Genomic DNA, 20322 nt, shown 5'->3' on the forward strand with positions numbered 1-20322 from the left:
GATTCTTTCCACAACGCGCTCTATCTAAGCACCCTCAATTCTCCATCGCGAACTTTCGGTTTCCGCAAACAAAACAGTAAGAAACGATCAGAGAATGCCGTTCACGCAGAAAGGAGCGAGCGCCGCTAAAGTTGCCACCGAGAGAAGTTCAAAATACTTTGCGAAATCCGCGAGCTTACTTCAAACCGATTATACGATTGACGCTAAGTCCGTCCTGGGACTTCTTCCAGACAGAAAGCTTCCTCGTTACGGGTCCCTGCCACGAAGACCACGTCAGCTGGAAGGACGCGAGATGTCCCACGACGTCCTAGAAGATTCAGATTATCCGAGAGCATCGCCGAACGTGAGTAATCCGATTTCATCTAAGGTATTGGTTCCCAAACTGCGGACCCCCCTCGTTGAAACTACTCCTTAGAGAGAAATGCAAAAGCAGAATGCCTCTAAACGTTAAAAGGAGATTCTGAAGAAATTTAATGCGATGAAAGTATTATACGCATATAGATTATAAAGTTTCTTTTATCAGTAAGTTTATTTTTATCTATTTGGAGTGGGAAAACAAGAGACAAATATGTATTTTGTAGATTTTAAGCACATGGTTAGATTAATCTTGTATAATTTTGTAATAAAAGAAGATCGAAGTTTTATCAAACTAAAGAATTTCGTGCTTTTATATCGACAAATATCTACTATGACATTTTCTTGAAGGAGAGATGGAACAAGATGTTTAAAATATCTTCAAGAAATCTTTAAAATATTCAAGAAGGGCATGAAACCGCAGAATTTGGGAACCTCTGATCTAAAGCGATCTACGGCGAACGCGTATACCTGCATGGCTCCCCGATAGCCCCTAACACAGAAAACCACTTTCGAATTCGATCCGGTCTGCTTTACGATTCCGCTTATCGCCGCTTTCTTGCGAGCCAGATTTAGCGAACGAGAACGTTTCCGTTGCGCCTGACACACTTATTTCGAGTAACGGATGAGCATAATAATCCTGTCGAAATATACGAAAGTATCTCGAGAGTCCACGCTTGTCGATGTTTTCCTCGCGATGCATTATAAATCGCAAAGCACTTTTCTTTTTCGGAGATTTCATCCTACAATGATTTCTTATGTAAATTCTATATTACGGAAAAATATGAATCTTATGTTCCGCGTAATTTATTTTCGACGAATCTAAATTGCTTTCACATAACATGACATAAAGTTTATTTATTCGGAAGCGTATTTTTCAATTTCGGCTTTCTGTCATCGCGTTGAAAATTTGTGAGATCTATCGCTGGAGATAGATATATGCATATTCTAATATTATAAAAATATCATGTGAGAGATAAATAGAAAGAGGAGGGGGGCACTCGCTATAAAAATTCTATGCTGGTGAATAAGAGAAGTTTCTCGCGGATATAGATCGAATTCAATTCCCGGTCGAAGCTTCTACATTTTTCTAAGTGATACCATATACCTCTCAACCGAGACAGGTCTTCCAACTTTAAACCCTAGACAAATATCTTCCAAATTCGATTTAACCCGGCAATAATATCGTATCAAGCGGCAACGATATTATGGTATATGAGAACTCCATCGCGACTTTCCTCGATGCAATTTCAAGTGAAACTTCTACAACAGGTACTTTATCAACAACAAATAACGAAACAATTAATAAACAATATTACGATAAAAACTTGTGTAAGACGAAATCTTAACCGTGAAAATCTTGAACCATGTCGCAGTACTTTTCGCTCAGCGAGAATCCCCTTCTTTTACGGCAATGATTTTATTTTATTTTATACGGTCAATCAAGATCCCCCCCTCCCCCTTCGAAGTCGTTTACTCTTTTGGGTTCCTCACTTTATTTTCGTCTTGGTGTCTATTCAGACATTCTACAGTCTCCAAAGGCCGCACTCGGAGTCGATCAGCAGGAGCATTCAGGAGAGCTGCATTTAAGGGTCAAACGCCGGCCGAGACATTAAGAGAAGTGGGCGGACGACAGTCTAGACGGATGGACGGGAAAGATCCGGACGTCTGCTGCATCGCCTAACTTCCAGGTCGTCGACCATCGTTCAACAGGGTATAGAAGGCCCCTGGACCACGGCTGATGGAGACTGGGAGCAGGGAGACGAGGGAGGGAGGAGCCACACACGCTTGTGCCACGTTTTGCATGCGATCAAGCGTACCAAAGTCATTTATATAGCCACTTGATTCACACTACGCCTTTGTAAATATTGTATATAAATAAAACACTTTTTCGTGTTACAACCCTTTCTATGCCGCGTCTCATTCTCGTCGACAACGGTCATCGCCATGCGTCACCTTCGTCACGTATGAGATCTGTATTTCTTTTTTTAAAGGAACGTATTAATTTTGTCATCAATTAAATCTTTCACCAAATCAGATAAAACGCAAAGTGAACAAAAAATTTTCTTGGCTTCACGAGCGAAAATATAGATATGTGATTAGAATTTATGCAAAATATCTTGCAACATATATACATATATAATTTATATATTCCTATTTTTAATCGAATTTGAAATTTTAACGTGAAATTCCGAAAGCGTATTTAATGTATTTTTCTCTCGCATATCTTTTTCGGCTTTTCAGCTACTCTGCGATAATCTACACTGCAATCTAATTTTTCCTAAATTCGGTACCAAAGTATAATTTCCCGTCGAGAAATTTGACGCCGAATTTTTCAAGGATATATTAGTTCCGTAAATTGAAAAGCGGATTGCGCGGGGACATTTATTTTACACAAGCGCGCGAGATGATCCACTTATTCAAAGGTCCTCTGTCTGCCGCTTTTATGGGGCAATCCGTGTTTTCTTCCTACAAACGGCGACGGTACGGCGCGCGTTATCCTGCGAGGAAAAACGCAACGAAAACGAAAACGTGAGAGAGAGCGGCATCACGAAGTAAATCGCATAAAGCATAACTGCATTGCAGCGAGAAACTAGCAGCATCTTCACGGCCTCCTTTCACGCCGATTTTCCCGCTACGAAACGGGGCTCTTCTCGAGAAGAGAACGCGTCCTAAGAATTTTTCAGTTCTTTTATTTTCATAGCTTCCGTTCATTGCCATTAAATGCACGGAAACGCTACTGTGGTTAAATTATTCACGATGTAACGTTAGCATGGAACACTATACTGAACAGTTTTCCGTTCTCAGATCCCTACCGAAACTTTTTGTCAGTTCTGATTAAATTTTGCCTTAGAACTTAAAAAATTGGAGTGAAATATTAGGGTGCCCGGAATGTTGCAGGAAGCTCGAATTAGCAAAATTAAATCTAATTAAATCCCAAATGATCTAATTAAATTCCAAACAACAAATCTTATCCCTTACTTTCGTTTAATCTCGATGCTAAATTTTTCGACCAATTTATAGCTAGTGTTTTAAATAATGAAAACGTTAATAGCGATATATTATGTTGATGGTATCGGAGAGAACATTCGGTAGATCCTTTGCGTCTGACGAACGACAGCGAGTTACGATACGCAAATTTTGTTCTCCTCGCCGGAGTATAGCGCTTTAATGTGGCGTATTTCAAGCTGAGCACGTAATTGGCCATTGGAGATGCAAAGTGCACCGTCTGCCATTCGCGTGCACAACCTCCCCTATGTCCCGCTATTGTCGATTTGCGTTTATGCTCCTTTCCCCCCTATGCTACCGAACGATGGCGGATAAAAATATGCGACAAATAAAAGCGCAGTAGTCCCGTATAACCGCGCAGCGGCACCACGACAGACATAAATCCACATTCTCAGCACATATTCGCAGCTTAAACGTGCCTGTTTGCTCTAACCGTTTGATAAAAATAACGCGTGCGTTTAGCACGCATCATGCGACTCGGATAGGAATTGGAAAAATAGCAGAAAATGCAATTGCGATGTTCCTCGAGACGGAAAAATCAACGCAATCGCGACCCCCTTCGAAAACATCGATTTTGAAATACGTATACGTTAAAAATACGCGGTCTCCCACTTGCGTTTTATTTTATATTCATCAGGCTCGCGCGCTGGCGCGATCCTTTTATCAAAATAAATTCGTGTGTACCCCTGAAAATTGAAACGAGAAATCTTCGTTTGTTCGATAATTTACTCGAGAGATGAAAGGGGATCAGGACCGCGCCCTGCGGCGAATGTTCCGAGTCGCGCACGTGACGGGGAATGGCTCCTCCGAAGGAGTTAGCGGAATAAGTCGCGCGGGGATCAGTGCCAAACTCAAACAACGAATTTCGAAGATTCGAGCGAGGAGTTTAATCCTTCGAGCGATTACGGGTTAAAATATATACCGCGACATTGGTTCGCTTATATATATGTATATATGTATCTGACCCCCCTCGGATGTCGCCGCGGCGCCGCCGTTACATCCATCTCAAACTGAAACTTTTATGATTTCACGTTTGGCCGCGTACGTTTAAGTTTGCGCGCACAAACTCAGTCAGCAGCCAGTCACAAGTGTCCTAGTACATTTACATGCACGAAACTCTTCGGGTAACTTCTATATTTCGCCGCGAGTCGCTCTCGCGGAAGTCGCGTTTCAAATTCATCTCGGCGTTAAAGAGCGAAATGTTTCTAACGAGATATTCGAAAAATGGCCAATTCGCATTTTTTTATATTTTTCCGAAAGACAGACTAAATTATACTTTTTGGATTTTATATACGCTTAATTCGTATATTAGATAGAGTTTTGCGATAATTTGAGGGAACGTCGAAAGAGGAAGCTCTCGATAGATATATGCAGAAAGTTCAAAGAAGTGTTGGTATTCATGGGTATCCTGAAAAAACCGCATCCTTATTCTACATATTTGCCACAAAGGCATCATCAGATGCCGCGAGCGTTTCCACGTCGAAGCAAAATCCCGCAAGATCCGGGGGCTACGCGTATAAATCATCTTTACAACACCGAGCGCGAATAAAAACTTTGTTAAACGGCGCGGACATAAATCACCGGCGAGAGGAAGTCGGCGAAGTTTTACCTCAAAACCGGCTTAAAGATAATGCATAATACGCGGAGGCGCGCGCAAAAACGCTAATTGGTGGCCGCGACGCTTTATCAATCTCCGTTGCGACGCGAGCGCAATCAGCGAGCGAGCCCGCCGGTCTCGCGAGAAGATCCCTCCCGGAATCCGAAATCTCTCGATGCGGGATTTACGGATGACCGCTGTAATTTGCTCCCGCTCCTGTCGGCGAAAGGACGTCCGTCGCACGGCGCTCTTGATTTCTCTTATCCCGGGGATTACGGGATCTTAGACGGTCTACAAATGTCACGCGGAAAAATCCCAGCTTCGATCGTCGGAAACGGCGACGAGTCCCCCGAGAGAACGAGAGAAACGTTCAGCGTGGAATCACGCGAAATAACGAAATAACTTACGTGACACATAAGCTTCTCTGACAGTTGATCTGGTTGATCAACTTGATACTCATAATACAAAATAAAACCTGACAACAATACGTATTGATAAATCATCATCTACATCGGAAATTATTAACGGTAATAATGAACTAATACATTAATAACAATAAATTACTAATATTTTGACAAATAATTACAATCGTGTATTATCTTCAAACGGCTTATTGCTAGGTAATTTATTATTTCAAAAAGTGGCTTGTTATCCGTGATTAATTTATCATTACTGGCAATTTCATTATTTCTGTATAGTTTATTTTTAAATTTAATATAGTTAATTTAATAACGCCTCCGTTAATTAAAAACATTTAAAGAAGGAATGTTTTTCTAGTTTAATTTAGCTTCTTCCGTTGTTACACCGAGAGAAATGTGTGCAACATGAAGCATAATTTTATTAAAGCTATTATTATATTACAGGATATATTAATAATATACAGGTACAGACAAACAATACGCATATAACCACCTATCCATTTACATTGTGCCAATTAGCCGAATGGTTAATAATTGATATCAAATATTCCCGATGTAACATATCGCAAAACATTTACATGTATGTACATACATGATATAATTTCAATCTCCATCCCCTTTGTGAACTAACTCTCAGAATTCAGTGATAAAAATTTCAGTAATAAAAATGCGAAGGAAATCCTTCAACATATATATCCCGATTTCGATTAAAAGAATTGTTGGTGAGCAGATATAAATAAAAAAGAACAGAAAATAATTCAACAATTATAAAAGTAATTTCTAAAATTAGGAGTTCTTCGAAAATTATGAGAGCACAATATTTCGTGGAGCACATTTCTATTAATTTCGTTTAATTTATATCTGTTTTTTGTTGAAAAATGTAGAAAATTAAGGGCCCAACGGCTCTATTTTCATTTATTACGAACGAAAGAATAGCAATTCGCGAAAGAGTAGCAATCTACCCTGCCAAATAAATTACCAAGCGTCTCTCGAACGCTATCGGAAAAGCCTCGGGCTTCATTATCGTTCATCCTTTCGGCGTGTGTTGTAGTCTTTCGTCGAATTCTTAGAGAGCTCGCCGAGTTGACCGAGGGATCCTCGTTACGGTTTATTTACCGAAGACTGGTACTGATTAATTCCAAACCGTTCCCCTCAGTCCTCACCCCCTGTGAATTCCGCACGGATGCTGTATGCGACCGCGTCCCCCCACCCCGCCATTCTGGATCCCTGCTCTCCGGCCTTCGTCCACTCGGTGTTTGCGGTCGATAGTCTCAGAGTTACGTTCGTCTGTTTGTTACCAAATATTACCGTCAAATAAGATGTAAAGGATGCTCCAGGGAAAGTTGTGAAAGGGTCTGGTCCCGGACTCCCGTGAAACTTGATTAAAATTACATTCCGAAATCAACAAGAATAATCCTAATCGATTATCTTCTCTCTTTCGAAAAAAATCTAATTACGATGATGCCATATATATAAAAGTCAACCGGGTAAAATTAAGCTCGACCTGCGCGAATGCGACAATATTGATTGCATAGATACATGTACACTCTTATTTCTTCTCCATCCAGGAAATAATGTCAAGAAAACGACAGGAAACTATATTTGACAGTTACTTATAAACTATAAACAGAAAACCGTATGTCTATATCTTAGGATTTGTTAAGGAACTTGAGTTTCCGTTTAATCGGTTACGGAAGTTACGGTTTTCTATTTTTATGCACGCTCGATTTGGTAAGGTAAAAGATTTCTGAATCTTAGCATTTGTTAGCAATGGGCTTCGCCAACTTCACAGAAAGTTTCAAATGCCTTTCCGAAACTTTACTCGATGCTCTCTCTCCTGCGAATGTTTGAACTGCAGGCTAATATTAAAGCTAACTGCTAAACATTAAATGCTAAATATTCAAATCGCTTGAAATCTTACAAATAGTTGCAACGCTTGAACGAAATCACTGCAGTTACATAATTTTGCGTCGCGTTTTTATCTAAATATTTATCCATCGTTAAAAGAGAGGTATATGAAGTCGATACTCTTTTTAAATCAACGTGAAATTAAATTAAATTATTTAACCTAAGTATAATATAATTAAAATTTATATAAAACTTTGTTTTTTTAATTTTGATTTTTTGAAAAAGTTTTTCTGATTTTTGATTTAGATAGAATTTATTTTTAACTATTTTAATTACTTAAATGTTACACTGGGATTCGAAAAAAAAATTTAATTTAACTTAAATTTAAAAATACCTGTTTTAGGTTTTACTTAAAAAAAAATTGTTTTAATTTTTATAGTAGATTGATGACGCGTAGCGTATGTCCGCGTGCGTGCACATACACATACAAATAAATAAATTTTAAATGTTTTGTGTTTACGTATTATTTATTTTATATATTTTTTTAACCACAATCTGTGTGTGTTAAAAAAATAAATGGCGCAAGAAAATAAATAGCGTGTTCTATAGTGTTTTGAAAATATTCCGTATAAAAAGTAGGCGAATTAAAAAGTTACATGGTTATTTGCCATTAGACAAGTTGCTCGTTTAGGTACGAATACGAAGGGGCGAGGTAGCAGGATTGCGTACTTCAACCAACTTGAAGCCAATCTGTTTTTATTTTTATTTTTTTTATTTTTTTAATAAAACTTTGATCGATGGTCATCTTTCTTCGTTTCTTTCCAACTTGCGACGCGGAATACTTTAGTAACTCATCCCCAAAAGTTTTCAAAATTTTGTATCGCATTATATTCGCTAAGATCAAAACGTGTCTTGAAATTCGTCGAACGACAGAATTTCGTCAATTTAGAGATCGTGATTCTGAATTACTGAGTATTCGTTTTCGCGTAATTCGCGTTCGTTTCGGTTTTTCATTAAGCAAGTATCGAGAATGCTTGAAACGTACATACCTATATTGGTCGGTCGATTTTACACGTGCAATTTCGAGAAATTTTTCCACTAATGAAGAGGTACAGCGGTGAGACAATCTCAAATAAAGCCTTTTTTTATTGTGAAAAAAGATCAGCTTTTCGAATAAAGCTTCCAAGTGAATACAGTGGCGATATCTATTAGCGGAACAACAAAACACCGTAGTGTCAAACTTTCAAATAGACGTAGTGACGTCATCTATTGGCGCGATAAAAAATATTAGTTCGCTGCTTTATCAACAAATGGCGCCGTAATGCAAATTCGGCGCGCTTCGTGGCTTTACTTGCTCGTGAAAAAATTTCTCGAAGCTGATTTGATATTACATACTTAGAATTATCGCCCAATTAATACATATTTTTTAAGCATTCTGTAATCGATTTCTGCTTAATAAAAACTTTAATTATTTTAATAAAAATTTTAATAATTTTGGACTTGTTAAACAATCAATAAACTAATGACGAAACCCTATAGCTTCAAATCTAAACTTTATTTTGTATAATATTTATTGAGAGATGCGGGTAGAGCGATTAAACTTTTAATATTTTATACAAATATACAGATTTACTAAATTAAAGCACCCTTTTTTTCATCCTTTATAATTTTCGATTACGAGGTCGCTTAGATAAGTAAAAACAGAGACAGAAAAAGGAAGCCAAAGTTGCATACATATTCAATTCAAGAAAAACTGATAAATATAACAGATAAGTCTAAAATCAGAAATTTAGATGTAATAACTTCGACGAGTTACTTTTTTATTTAAAAAATTCTTTTATAAAAATGGATTACGTTTAATAAATATTAATAGGCGAGGTATTGACGTGTGCATAATGATTTCAGCTCTTTTGGTAAAAAGGAAAACATCCTCGTTGATTTATTATCACAATCTGCCCAGTTATCAAATGGAGAAGACCATAATCCAATTATCAATTTATACCTTAATAGATATGTTAATTTGTCACTCACCGACCCCGATGCGCAACAGCGGAATTATATCTGCCACGTAGCTACCGTTGATTCTGTAACAAACAAATATAAAATTCGTATTAAAACAGTGTTCAAAAAACCTAATGTTTTGAAACATTATTCTTATGCGCATTGAACGTTTTATTCATTTAATTAGATATTTACTTAAATAATTACTATACATTTCCTAAAAGTAATCTTTACATGAATCAATTTCTATAAAATATTAAATTACTCTTTTTCTTCTACCTATAATATTATTTCTTAACCATGGTAAAATAAATAGGCTCAAGAATAAAGGAAAAAAAATTATTCGTACACAAATAAAAATTAATATTTACCGCAAAGTTGTTCCGCTGGCGCCCGATGCCTCTCCCAGGCCTCCTCCTCCTCTCAGACTGTCCTCATCTCGATCCCTCGATGCGACACTATAGCTGCGTCATTATCTTCTATAAAGCATATAAATAAATGATTTGAAATATATAAATTAAATAATTCTTACGCGCATCAAACTTCTTCTTCATCATTAAAAATTAGACATTTATTTGAATAATTATACATTTTTCGAAAAATAACTTTTACAAAATTTCAAATTACTTATTCCTTGATACCGCAAATATTAAATGAAAAGGTTGATACATGTTATATACTCACCAATTAAATAAGTCGCGACGCCAGTCGTTCCGCAGCCGATCCGTAACGTGTCCGTCGTCCGTCGCGTTCTCAGTTCTGAAAAGAGAAGGTAAACGTCATCAATATGGCGGAGGCGCTTCGTTTTCCGCGCAGACAACTTCTCGCGCCAAGAGCGTCGCGGCGCGGCAGCGCGGCGTCGCTACACTCGCTACTCGCTACACGTCGCGCTCCCAACTTCACGATCATGGATTTTCCGACTTTGAAAATCAAATACTATGTATATAAGCTCGCCTATTATTACGATCGTTATTTTGTGTTCTAGCCACTAGCGAATATATGTACTAATATTTGTATAACAGATATCCGCGATATTGGAAAATACAATCGTCATTCGTCCGCGCGACGCGCCTTGATCGACCGACCAAGTATCGCGAAAAGGTGTCTAAATGCGTATTTTTCCAAATCATTAACACCCGAACGTCGAATCGATACTACGCGATAGATACCGCGGTAAATAATGCATGCAAAATTAACGAAAGTTACTCGATCTTACCTTAATTAAATGAGTCGCGACGCCACTCGTCTCTCGTCTCTCGTCTCTCGTCTCGGAGCCGATCCGTACCGTCCGGACGCGTCCGCCAGTCCGCCGTGTTCTGAAAATGATTGAAATGAACGCAGGAGAACGTCATTAATATGGCGCGCGGAGGCACTTCGAATCGTTTCCCGCGCGGTCAACTTCACGTTCGATAAGAGCGACATTACTGCGCGTCCCGTTCTTATATTCGCGTTTATTTTTCTTATTCTAGCAACAAATGCTATACCTTGCCTTATATAGCGGTCGCCCTTTCGCATTAGGCCCGGTCTACAATAAGTCGTATGTCGGGAGTCGGATGTCGCAACATAGCCGATGGTCCAATGAGAGAATTTCGTTTTCGAATTCGAAACGAATTTTTCTCATTGAACCATCGGCTACGTTGCGACATCCGACTCCGACACAGTATAAGGATATATTATACTGTGACTCCGACATACGACTCATTGTAGACCGGGCCTTAGCCCGGTTCTACAATCAGTCGTACGACGTGTCGAGGTCGAATGTCGGGACGTAACCGATGATCCAATAAGGAAAATTCGTTTTCGAAAAAGAATTTCTCTCATTGGATCATCGGCTGCGTTCCCAATACCATCGACGAGATATATATATATCTCGTCGTCGGTGTTAATATTAATATATATTGAGAAGTAAACTGGAAACAAGAATATATATGTCACTCTTAATATATATGTTTTTCATACTCTTTTTTAAATATGTTAACTATAAAAATCTAATATTACGCCACTACATTTGCAAATGTAGCGCGGACGCGCACCAGAATGACATTTTATCGGCAGTGTCGGAAAATGAACGTGGCTACGTAGTACTTGAAAATGGATGTACCGGCGGTAGTGTACGCGTACAGGGGTTAGGCCAGTTAGGTTAGGAGGTTTCGATTTTCGATGGTCCCACGTCTCACGAAAAAGGCCGGACTGTAGGATTATACCTATACGCGTGGAAACAGTCTGCGAGACAGTTCATTCGTTCCGTGTACAGTCAACGAGCAGATTAATCAAGGGAGATAATTAAGAGGAATCGCGATGTCGCAGGGAAGAGGTGAGTGATCGGCTGATCGCGACGCCGCGCCGCGCCGCGTTCTGTCTCATTGTCAAGAAGAAATCACATCGGTTCCACGTGTGAACGTGAGGCTGGGTGACAGCTGATGAGTCGGAAGTTCGTAGCGGCGGTGGTACACAAATCCGCTTTTAAAGAGCTTGAGAGAGATCCTTTCGAATTGATATCTGTGAAAGTTCTAAAGAAAATGGGTTATATCATTGCTATGGATTGCTCTTGCAGCAAAACTCTTTACCTCTCAAAATTAAAGATAATAAAAGAGTTAACTTTTTTTTAAGATTTACAATCACTTTAACGCGTTACATATATTTCAATGCTCTTCATATTTTTCTATGTTGTGTAACAAACTATACGTTAATTGAGAGACACATGAAACTTTCCTTCAGTGTTTATCGCAGTTTGATTTTGCTGTAGTAGACATTTACATATGTGTCTACTTCTTTAAACCGTCTGTAACTTTGTCACAGATTGCAAGATATTGTCTTCTAACATTGGCGTTACTTGCAGGAGGTAGGAGAAATCGCAAGCATCATGATAAGGACAAAATCAATCTTGGCGACAAGGGCAAGGAAGTGGTGGAGGACATAAACGAGAACAGTGTTGTAGTGCAACAATTCCGCGCCTACGCTGCCGAACTGGACGCCAAGCACGATCGTTACGAAAGGATATTCAAGATCAATCGGGATGTGGGCATCGAGAGCAAAAGAATCATCTTTCTCTTGCACACCATCGACAAGGAGAGCAAACGGAACGCCGTGTTAGACACGGCCAAGGCAAGACTGGAGAACGTAGCACAGAAGTTGTTCCGAAATATCGCGAGTGAGTTGGACGGTCAGGACGCCTATCAGTTCCACAGGGCCTATCGCGCCGGTCTGGAGGAATACGTGGAGGCGCTCACATTCTACGAGTATCTGCTGAATGGTGGTATGCAGGATTGGACCACCTTGGAAAGGGCACTGGCATACCCCGCGACCTCATCTCCAGCCGATTCGCCGGAGCCGGAGCAAAGTAATTGCAAGACAATCCAGGTCATGGTCACGCCGACGGACTATATCCTGGGAATAGCCGATCTGACCGGAGAGCTGATGCGAAAGTGTATCAATAATCTGGCGATAGGCGACGTGTCCAGTTGCTATCAAACGTGTAATTTTGTCAGAAAGATATACATCGCCTTCTTGGGCTACACCAGCGTAGTGCACAACAACGAGGTGAACAAGAAAATCATCACGCTCAAGCACAGTCTGACCAAAATGGAGAATGCGTGTTACACCATCAAAGTCCGGGGATCCGAGATACCAAAGCATATGTTGGCTGATATGGCCATTGCAGCGGCTGAGGAATACGCCACCGAGGACGATGAGGGATATCAGGCGTTTTAATATATACGAGAGCGCGGATTACTTTAATATTTATTAATTATTGTGGACTTATCAACCTGATGCGGAATAAAAGCAGCATTTTATATAGCTGACTATATAATCGGAAATTTAAATGTTAAAGAAACTTGGTTTTCTAGTGCCGATTATTCGATTATTTGAAACTGTTAATTTTACGAAGATTACATAAAAAATTCTATGGCATACAATTATCTTACCTTGGACATTATTTAAACGTTTAGAATAAGTGTTTTATATTTTCAATACGCATCAGATTAATATATTCGTATTTCCCGACATGTAAAAGGGCAACGTCGGTTGTGATATATTATTAACGTTTTTATATATATCTCTCCAAGTAAAATGGATATACAAATACAATATTTCAAGACCATGTACAAAAATAAATATTCCATAACAAAATAGATCTGTATTGCGGACGTATCTATAATTTGGACGCTCTCGAAAATTGTAAAATCGACGATAGCGTAGGAAAACCGATGACTTCCATCATTAGCCGGTAGTACCATCATCCTCCAGCTCACTCCTGTCGTCCCAGTCGTCGGAACTTTCGGTGTACACGGACGGCTCGTAATCAGACTCGTCAACAGATTCCTCCGCGGATGACGGGTCTGTTTCGGGCGTGGTGTCGACGACCACCGAGTTCACAGGGGTGGCGGCTCTTCGACGGCGACGGGGCGCGGCCGTGTGTTTGAACTGTCCCTTGTGCTGCGGATTCTTACGATAGCATTTCACGCCGTACGGACACTCCTGCCGGTCGTCGACCTCATCGTAATCGGAATCGTCCGGATGACTGTAGTTGTTCTTGTGATTGGGATTTTTCCTGCGGTGAATCGTGTATGTTGCACTTTGGCGAAATTGTTTTGATAAAAAAAAATTGATTTGCACGTGCATTGTTTCACTTACCGATAACATTGAGCGCCGTACATGCATTTCTCTCTAGGGACCCTATCGGGATTTGATGCACTCGCTTGATTTTCAGGTGTGGCAACGGGGCGAGGTGGCTGAGAATCGTTCGGCGGATCCGCTTCAATCTGATCGCTGAAGTGCGCGCCGCAATCCCATTTGATCCTCTTGCCTGACTCATCGGTTGTCGCAGCTTTACTCGTTACATTAATATTCTTCGCTTTTCGTTTCCTGTTATTCTCGTGCTCAGGAGAGGAGGGATGTAATTGAACAGGAGGTTCAATTACATCCTGAGAGTCCGTTGACATCTTGGAACTCGTCGCTGGCATATCACCTTCCTCTGGACAGCTGAAAGATGTGCAAAGAACACGATAAACAACCGTATATCTTCATCGTCAGATATTTCTGCTCGATTCCAAATAGAGTGAAACCTTGTGGGCTCGATTTGCAAAGCTGGAGCAGGCGCATCCTGGTGTTCTCCATTTCCATTAACAGGACAATCCTTAAGCTCGTTCGGTGGATCCTTATCACTAGGAATGCCGTTCAAACTTTCACCAGGAGACCCCACAGCTTCCATGCTGGACAATAAACAGGCCTTCTTAATGTCCGCTTCATTATTTGGATCTTCCTGATCAATCTGAAATGTAGAAAACTCCTTAGTAAGAAAATTCTTCACGTGAAATTCCCTTCAGATGTCGACAATAATCGCTACCTTTCTCTTCAATGTCTGATCACCTTCCTGCATCGTGTCCGGCACCGAGATGATCTTGAACCAACATTTGTCGGGCAGCAGAGAGCAAACGTCGCCTGGCTTTATCGGCACGCTGCTTCCCAATTTAAGAGCTCGCCATCGTGCGCATCCAGTGGGTTTCATATAACATGGTGCCACCTAATACTGGAAAATGGTTTCTATAGAAAACTGATATACCGTCGACATATTGCAAAAACAAATAAGCTATCACACCATCATGCAATTCTCTTCATTGTGCGAAAGCTATATTGTTACGAGTGGTTAATTTGCTATCGTTACACGTTGTCAACTAAAGTATCACCGAGATTATCTCGGATAAGTCAAATTTTATCAGAGTTTATTATTATCAGAGTACCAATACGTGTCAAATGATAAGGATGACCTTAGGCGAGACGGGAGGCCTTACCGGAGTAATCGTCATTTCATCGTTGGGCGACAGATTGATGGTCACGGCGTGTTTGAGCACCTGGCCGTCGTTGCACTGCGATAACGGTAAGGATCGTTAAATTTCAACGCGACAATCAATCCTACAGTTAGTTAAAGCGTCAATTAATTAGCCGAAAGGATCATCAATGAAAAAAATTGCCAAACACGCTGTCGCGCGTGTGTGTCTCGGTGACTCGGAGTCGTTCTGCGTTCTCTCGTCTCGATTTGCCGCGCGATTCGGCTCATTTATCTTATCCGTGTAATAATTAATTGATAAAGGCAAATGTCCAAACTGCAACGCAAATCACGCCGGGCGTCGATTCAACGTGATTCAACGACGACTATATTTTGAAACGCAGAACGCTCCGAAATTCACTGGCGCCGCCCGACGGTCGAACGAGCCGTCGGCGAAACGCAGCGGAAAAATCACGTGGGTAAAAATTTTTGCGGCACTCCGGTGTTTGTGCCCCGCAGATAATATTACAGAACGCCGACATTATCAACCGCGTCTGATGATGCAAATAATCTTCGATGATTACGCGCGTCACGCACACGTGTTAATTAACAGCTTAATTTAGTCGTTCCCGCAAATCCCGCATTCATTATTGCCGCTTTTAAATTGCACGCCTCGTGGCGCGATAAAACGTCAATGTCTCTCGAGGCAATTAATGGGATAATTCTACGTCATAATTCTACGTTATCGTTCGCTTGAATTTATCACGTCGTTATACACGTACATCTTCACGCGATATTTGTTAAATGCGCGACGAATTTCTCGAAGAGAACTGATAAGCATTTTTTTTATCGCTGTGACGCAGTCAAATGAGCTGCTATCGGTTATTATCAGCGCACATGATGTTCGTACCGGGGCGGAAGCATATTCGGAACGCGTGCTTCCTGTTTAGACAGTTTGCGCGTCATAACTCATAACTGCGCAGGTTGATTATTCGAGATATATTATTATATTATGACATTATTACCTCCTTGTCGTATATTATATTATATAATATAATAACACATACATATTTAATATATTATTATATTAATAATAAGATGTTATATATAATAATTACTATTGTGTGCAGAATTATAAGTCAAACATTGATATATCAAACTCTGCGAATAAGTCTCATCTCGAACCATGAATCACCCGACAAAATGATATAGTAGGATAATCTTGACGCGTCAGCTTATCCGTTCGCATACGTCAACGCCAACCGCAACCCGAATCAGAAATGCGAGAGGAATATTTATATTTCTTCGCCTCAACTTGGATTTAATTCGGATCGATAGAATTTAAAGGATTCCATGAGAATTTTATGAGAAATATATAATTCATTTTAGATCGTATCCTGCGCGATTATATAGTTTATATTATCTGGTAGCAGGATTATTCGTCTCAAAAGGAGTTCCTCGTTTCTTTGGAGTAATATTTTGTATGGCATCTTGATAGAGTAACTTGGGAAAAAAATCAGTTACGCAACTCACTCCTGTCGCGGCGCCGCGGCCGATGATATTGTTGCCGATCAGCAAATTCGCCTTCTGCACCAGATCGTTGTCCACTCGCACTATTTGCAGCTTTTTCGACATGATTAATTTTCCGATAGATAGGTTAACGCGTCACGGGGGACATTTCGAGACTATTCGCTGGAAAAATTTGTCGTTTTGACAAGAGAAGACTGCGTAGCAGCTGACAAGGATTCACGACGGGCCAACTTCGGACGCAGTTGACCGCGACTGCAGAATTATGAATAATTCTCATCTAACACTCTCTATTCGCATGTTTTTTAATACAAAAAAATCTATATTCTAATTTTAAGTTTTACGAGTTATTCTCATCGTGGCGAAGAGAAAGCTTGTCAATTATCTCTTCTCCGCTACACGTCGGATTCCAACAACAGATTCAAAATTAACGAAACAAAAGTAGAACACTCCGTATTTACAGTCGCATTTGCTAATTGGGTTTTTTTCAGAGAACTCTGAACAAAGCAGATAATCGCGCAGAAGAGGAATGCAGGGTAAGAAGTTATACAAGCGTTTAACAATGAAATGTCTTTTTTCATTTACAATTACAAAGAATGTACACGCTTATAAACAAACAAAGAGAAATGCGCCGAGAAGTTACAGTACAGATCTGACGCGATGCCATGAAGCTCTTTGCGTGGAAAGGTCTCATAAAAAACTGCCGGAGAGATGCTAGACTCGGTTTACTCGTCGGTGTGTTGAGGATGTTACGATCAGCTGGACCAGTCGCCGTTATACCGTACATATATGTGTATATCCGAATTAAGCACGCTCTCACGCGATCGCGGTCGCGATTTTTTTTTTTTTTTTTTTACATCCCTTCGTCGTCTCCCTCTCCCTCTGCAAAATTGCGGATGATAACGCGCAATTTTTGCGTCGACCGGCCGTACAGTGTAATTGTCGTTTACGTTTTGTACATAATCCGATATCCCGGGGGACGCGGGAACAACCGAGAAAATCATCCCGCAGGCGTGAAAGCGGAAGGAAGTGTCGTGTGGTAAAATATGGAACATCTGTCCTCCTATTTCCAAGCCGCGAAATGACGCTGGTTGATCCGAGCTCGAAGTAAATCAAACAGGTATTCTGTCGCCGCCCAAAAATGCCCCTGACAAAAGATGCATAGTACCAGGGAACGTCTTTCTTTGCCCTGCAAGCGCCATTTCTTCCAGTAAAAATAAAGGTACCAGAGGGCGCGAAAAAAATGTTTTTGTCCTGAGGTATTACAATATTTTAACCGTAATTTTTCAGGATATAAAGGAATAATACGTGCATCGTAGTTCTTCAAAATGATCGTTTTAGATGCGATTCACCAATTTGGGTAATGAACCACGTGCCTCTCCTGTTAGCGGCACTTTGGGAGGCGAAGTCGTTATTAAATCGTTGGCGAGTGTCACCTGTGACTCATTACGGAACGGCGCGCGACTCATTAACGTGATTTACAGTGTCGCGATTATTCGCGTTATTTTCGTCTCGATGCGTGTCGGCGAGAAAAGTTTCCTGGTTCTTTACACGATGACGAGAGCGTCGTTGCGGGTCCAAGAGAAACCCAGTGTCGAGACGGTTCCGCCGATCGCGTCTGAAATTAATTAAATACAGACATATCTCGTCTATTAGGTAGACTCCCGAATGAGAACTCGACCATACCCGGGTGCCCGGAAGATACGAAATCGCAAGCCCTCCAGGTCGCTTTGAACACACATTGTTAAAGTCCCCGTCTCTTCACGCACGCGTCCACCATGCAGAATCCGAAAACCCATTCGGCCTCGTTGAACGGCGAGCTTCTCGTCCGTCCTGCGCAAAAACCAAAGACGCGCTCCCCATTCGGGAAATCCGTCGTCCGATCGCGGAATCTCGCCGTTTAGCTTATGAAATAGGAACTTTGTAGATCGCGGTTCTTTTCCGCGAAGGAGGATGAACTTGAAGGAATCGGTAGATTCCTTATGAATTTTTTATCCTCTACCTCGGAAGTCCTGACTGTCGAGTCTTCTCTACCAAGTAACCATGCAATTTACACAGTAAAAAATTTAATGTCCCAGAAAGTCCACTCTAAATTTTGTGTTAAAATAACTCATGCATTGTGTTATTTTTTACATTTAGAAATGTTATATCGACTAAAATAACACAATGCATGAGTTATTTTAACACAAAATTTAGAGTGGACTTTCTGGGACATTAAATTTTATACAGTGTACATGTTAGTTAGAATTTTTTTCTCAACGATGTAAATATAATACATGTGTTGAGTAGGAAATTATAACTAACATATTTATTTGCTGGTTCTGTTCTTTTCCATTTTGATCCTCTCGCCGGGCAAGATAAGAGACGGGAAAAAAAATGGACTCTTTATATACAGCTCATTAAGATATGTTACATAAACATTTCGTTTCTGCGTAGCCCGATTAATACGTCGTATCCACTTGATCAGTATTGAATAAAGATCTCCGAGAGATTAGATGCGATCGAACACGGATCTCTCTCTGTCGACTCGCTCAAGTTCACCCGTCCCTTTCCTCGCAGAATCGTTAGATGAATAGTAGGTCTGGTGTGTCGCAGGCCGGCTTCGTTTGTTGCCTATAGTAAGTAAGAAACTAATCAGCGGGTTACGTGTTGTCCCGCAAGTCCGTTTCGGTGCACGGAGTGATCTTTGGAAGTGATCTACGTCGTTTTTTTGGTTTTAATTTGTCAAGTGTTGTCATGTAGTAGCACACATATCACAGCATACCTTTAACGAGCTCGCACTTGCCGGAATAATGATATACAATATCGTCGTGCCTCGGGGCGATGCAATGTACGAGAGCGAAAGTGTCGAAACGGAAAGTCTTATCGAATCGGCCCTCTTATCGGTGTGATATATCAGTGTCCCGATAGAATTTCTGATGCGTACGTTGCGTGTCACGGAACGTGGATGTCGTTGAACATTAAAGAATTCAGGCGCTAAAAAGAAGCTGCAGGTACTACAGGCGGAAATCATTTCGGGAAGCTAAATAATATCTCATTTATCTGGGAAAGGGAGTATAGAAAAAATATTCTTTGCGTCAATTTTCTTTGTACTTCACAGACGATGGAATTTACAGTCTTTTAGAGACCGTTACCGCGTTTTAGAATCTTTCTCAACGAAACGTAAGTTTCCGATGGTTTACCTGCAGCTCCCTTTTTTTCTTGCATCGAATCTTTTATAAGGTATAATAAAATTGAAATAAACGGTGCTGCGATGAATTACTGCGCATAAATAATTAAAGAGCCTTGTCGTGTAGAAGCCCGAAAACATAATAACAATAGATATACTTAATCTCTGAATCGCGCAGGAATGCTCGTGATCGAAGCTAATCGACGAAATGAGCTGCCGGAAACGGACAGCTGGTCTACGACAATGTAAATTAACATCGTACTTCGTGATCAATGTAATATAAATCCTACGTATTTATATGTAAATTAAAAACTAGTATCGCCTTGCGGAATATCTTCTTCGAAGTAATCGAGATGAAGCACTGAGAATGATATAGAGACCCAAGTCACAATTTTTTCATGAAAAGCTAACAGAAGCAACGTCTATCGGGGAATATTCTCCTGCTGGGTATTTCTGCGGCTGTCCAAGCGACGAAACGAGGAAACGTTTATCTCTAATGAACGTGTCTTATAAAACGTTCGTGTTTAGCGGGTCGGTCTATGGCATCGCACAATGAGCAAAAGTTGGAGCGAGTTGCTTATATATGGCCTATTAGAATATACGCTAGACTACCCCTTTCTGTTCCTAGAAC

At 40.4% G+C, this 20322-nt stretch overlaps 3 protein-coding genes and 2 long non-coding RNA genes across 7 annotated transcripts in view; 2 read left to right on the plus strand and 3 right to left on the minus strand.

Moving 5' to 3' along the window:
- LOC112460800 (basement membrane-specific heparan sulfate proteoglycan core protein-like) overlaps positions 1–2263 on the plus strand; it is a gene marked incomplete at its 5' end in the record, with an annotated part of 140869 nt that extends 138606 nt beyond the window's left edge. The window contains 2 exons of the mRNA XM_025025669.1: positions 231–343; positions 1876–2263. Coding sequence (XP_024881437.1) covers positions 231–343; positions 1876–1944 — 182 coding nt within the window. The remainder of the gene's footprint in view (positions 1–230; positions 344–1875) is intronic.
- Positions 2264–9276: 7013 nt separating this feature from the next.
- LOC112460798 lies at positions 9277–10491 on the minus strand. Its single transcript, XR_003041486.1, has 4 exons — positions 10445–10491; positions 9913–9987; positions 9600–9707; positions 9277–9311 (listed from the first exon to the last, which is right to left on the minus strand). It is a non-coding gene; the product is annotated as an uncharacterized LOC112460798 (long non-coding RNA).
- An 829-nt stretch (positions 10492–11320) lies between these two features.
- On the plus strand, positions 11321–13361 carry LOC112460797 (translin-associated protein X). The gene is made up of 2 exons (XM_025025667.1): positions 11321–11542; positions 12068–13361. Exons 1-2 carry the CDS (start codon positions 11527–11529, stop codon positions 12937–12939), a joined length of 888 nt encoding a protein of 295 aa, XP_024881435.1. The 5' UTR covers positions 11321–11526; the 3' UTR covers positions 12940–13361.
- Positions 13255–15470, minus strand: LOC112460796 (aprataxin and PNK-like factor). 3 transcript variants are annotated; one of them, XM_025025663.1, is made up of 5 exons: positions 15021–15470; positions 14576–14752; positions 14295–14500; positions 13864–14211; positions 13255–13780 (listed from the first exon to the last, which is right to left on the minus strand). In XM_025025663.1, exons 1-5 carry the CDS (start codon positions 15033–15035, stop codon positions 13450–13452), a joined length of 1077 nt encoding a protein of 358 aa, XP_024881431.1. In that variant the 5' UTR covers positions 15036–15470; the 3' UTR covers positions 13255–13449. The 3 variants fall into 3 exon arrangements, with proteins under 3 accessions (XP_024881431.1, XP_024881434.1, XP_024881433.1); XM_025025666.1 differs by having other exon boundaries at positions 14576–14758; positions 15021–15469; XM_025025665.1 differs by lacking the exon at positions 15021–15470 and adding an exon at positions 14828–14984.
- Positions 15471–17077: 1607 nt separating this feature from the next.
- LOC112460780 lies at positions 17078–18647 on the minus strand. Its single transcript, XR_003041485.1, has 2 exons — positions 18209–18647; positions 17078–18140 (listed from the first exon to the last, which is right to left on the minus strand). It is a non-coding gene; the product is annotated as an uncharacterized LOC112460780 (long non-coding RNA).
- Positions 18648–20322: the final 1675 nt, after the last annotated feature.

Source organism: Temnothorax curvispinosus, unplaced genomic scaffold (assembly GCF_003070985.1).
Source record: "Temnothorax curvispinosus isolate PA1 unplaced genomic scaffold, ASM307098v1 QBEX01010810.1, whole genome shotgun sequence".
NCBI lineage: Eukaryota > Metazoa > Arthropoda > Insecta > Hymenoptera > Formicidae > Temnothorax > Temnothorax curvispinosus.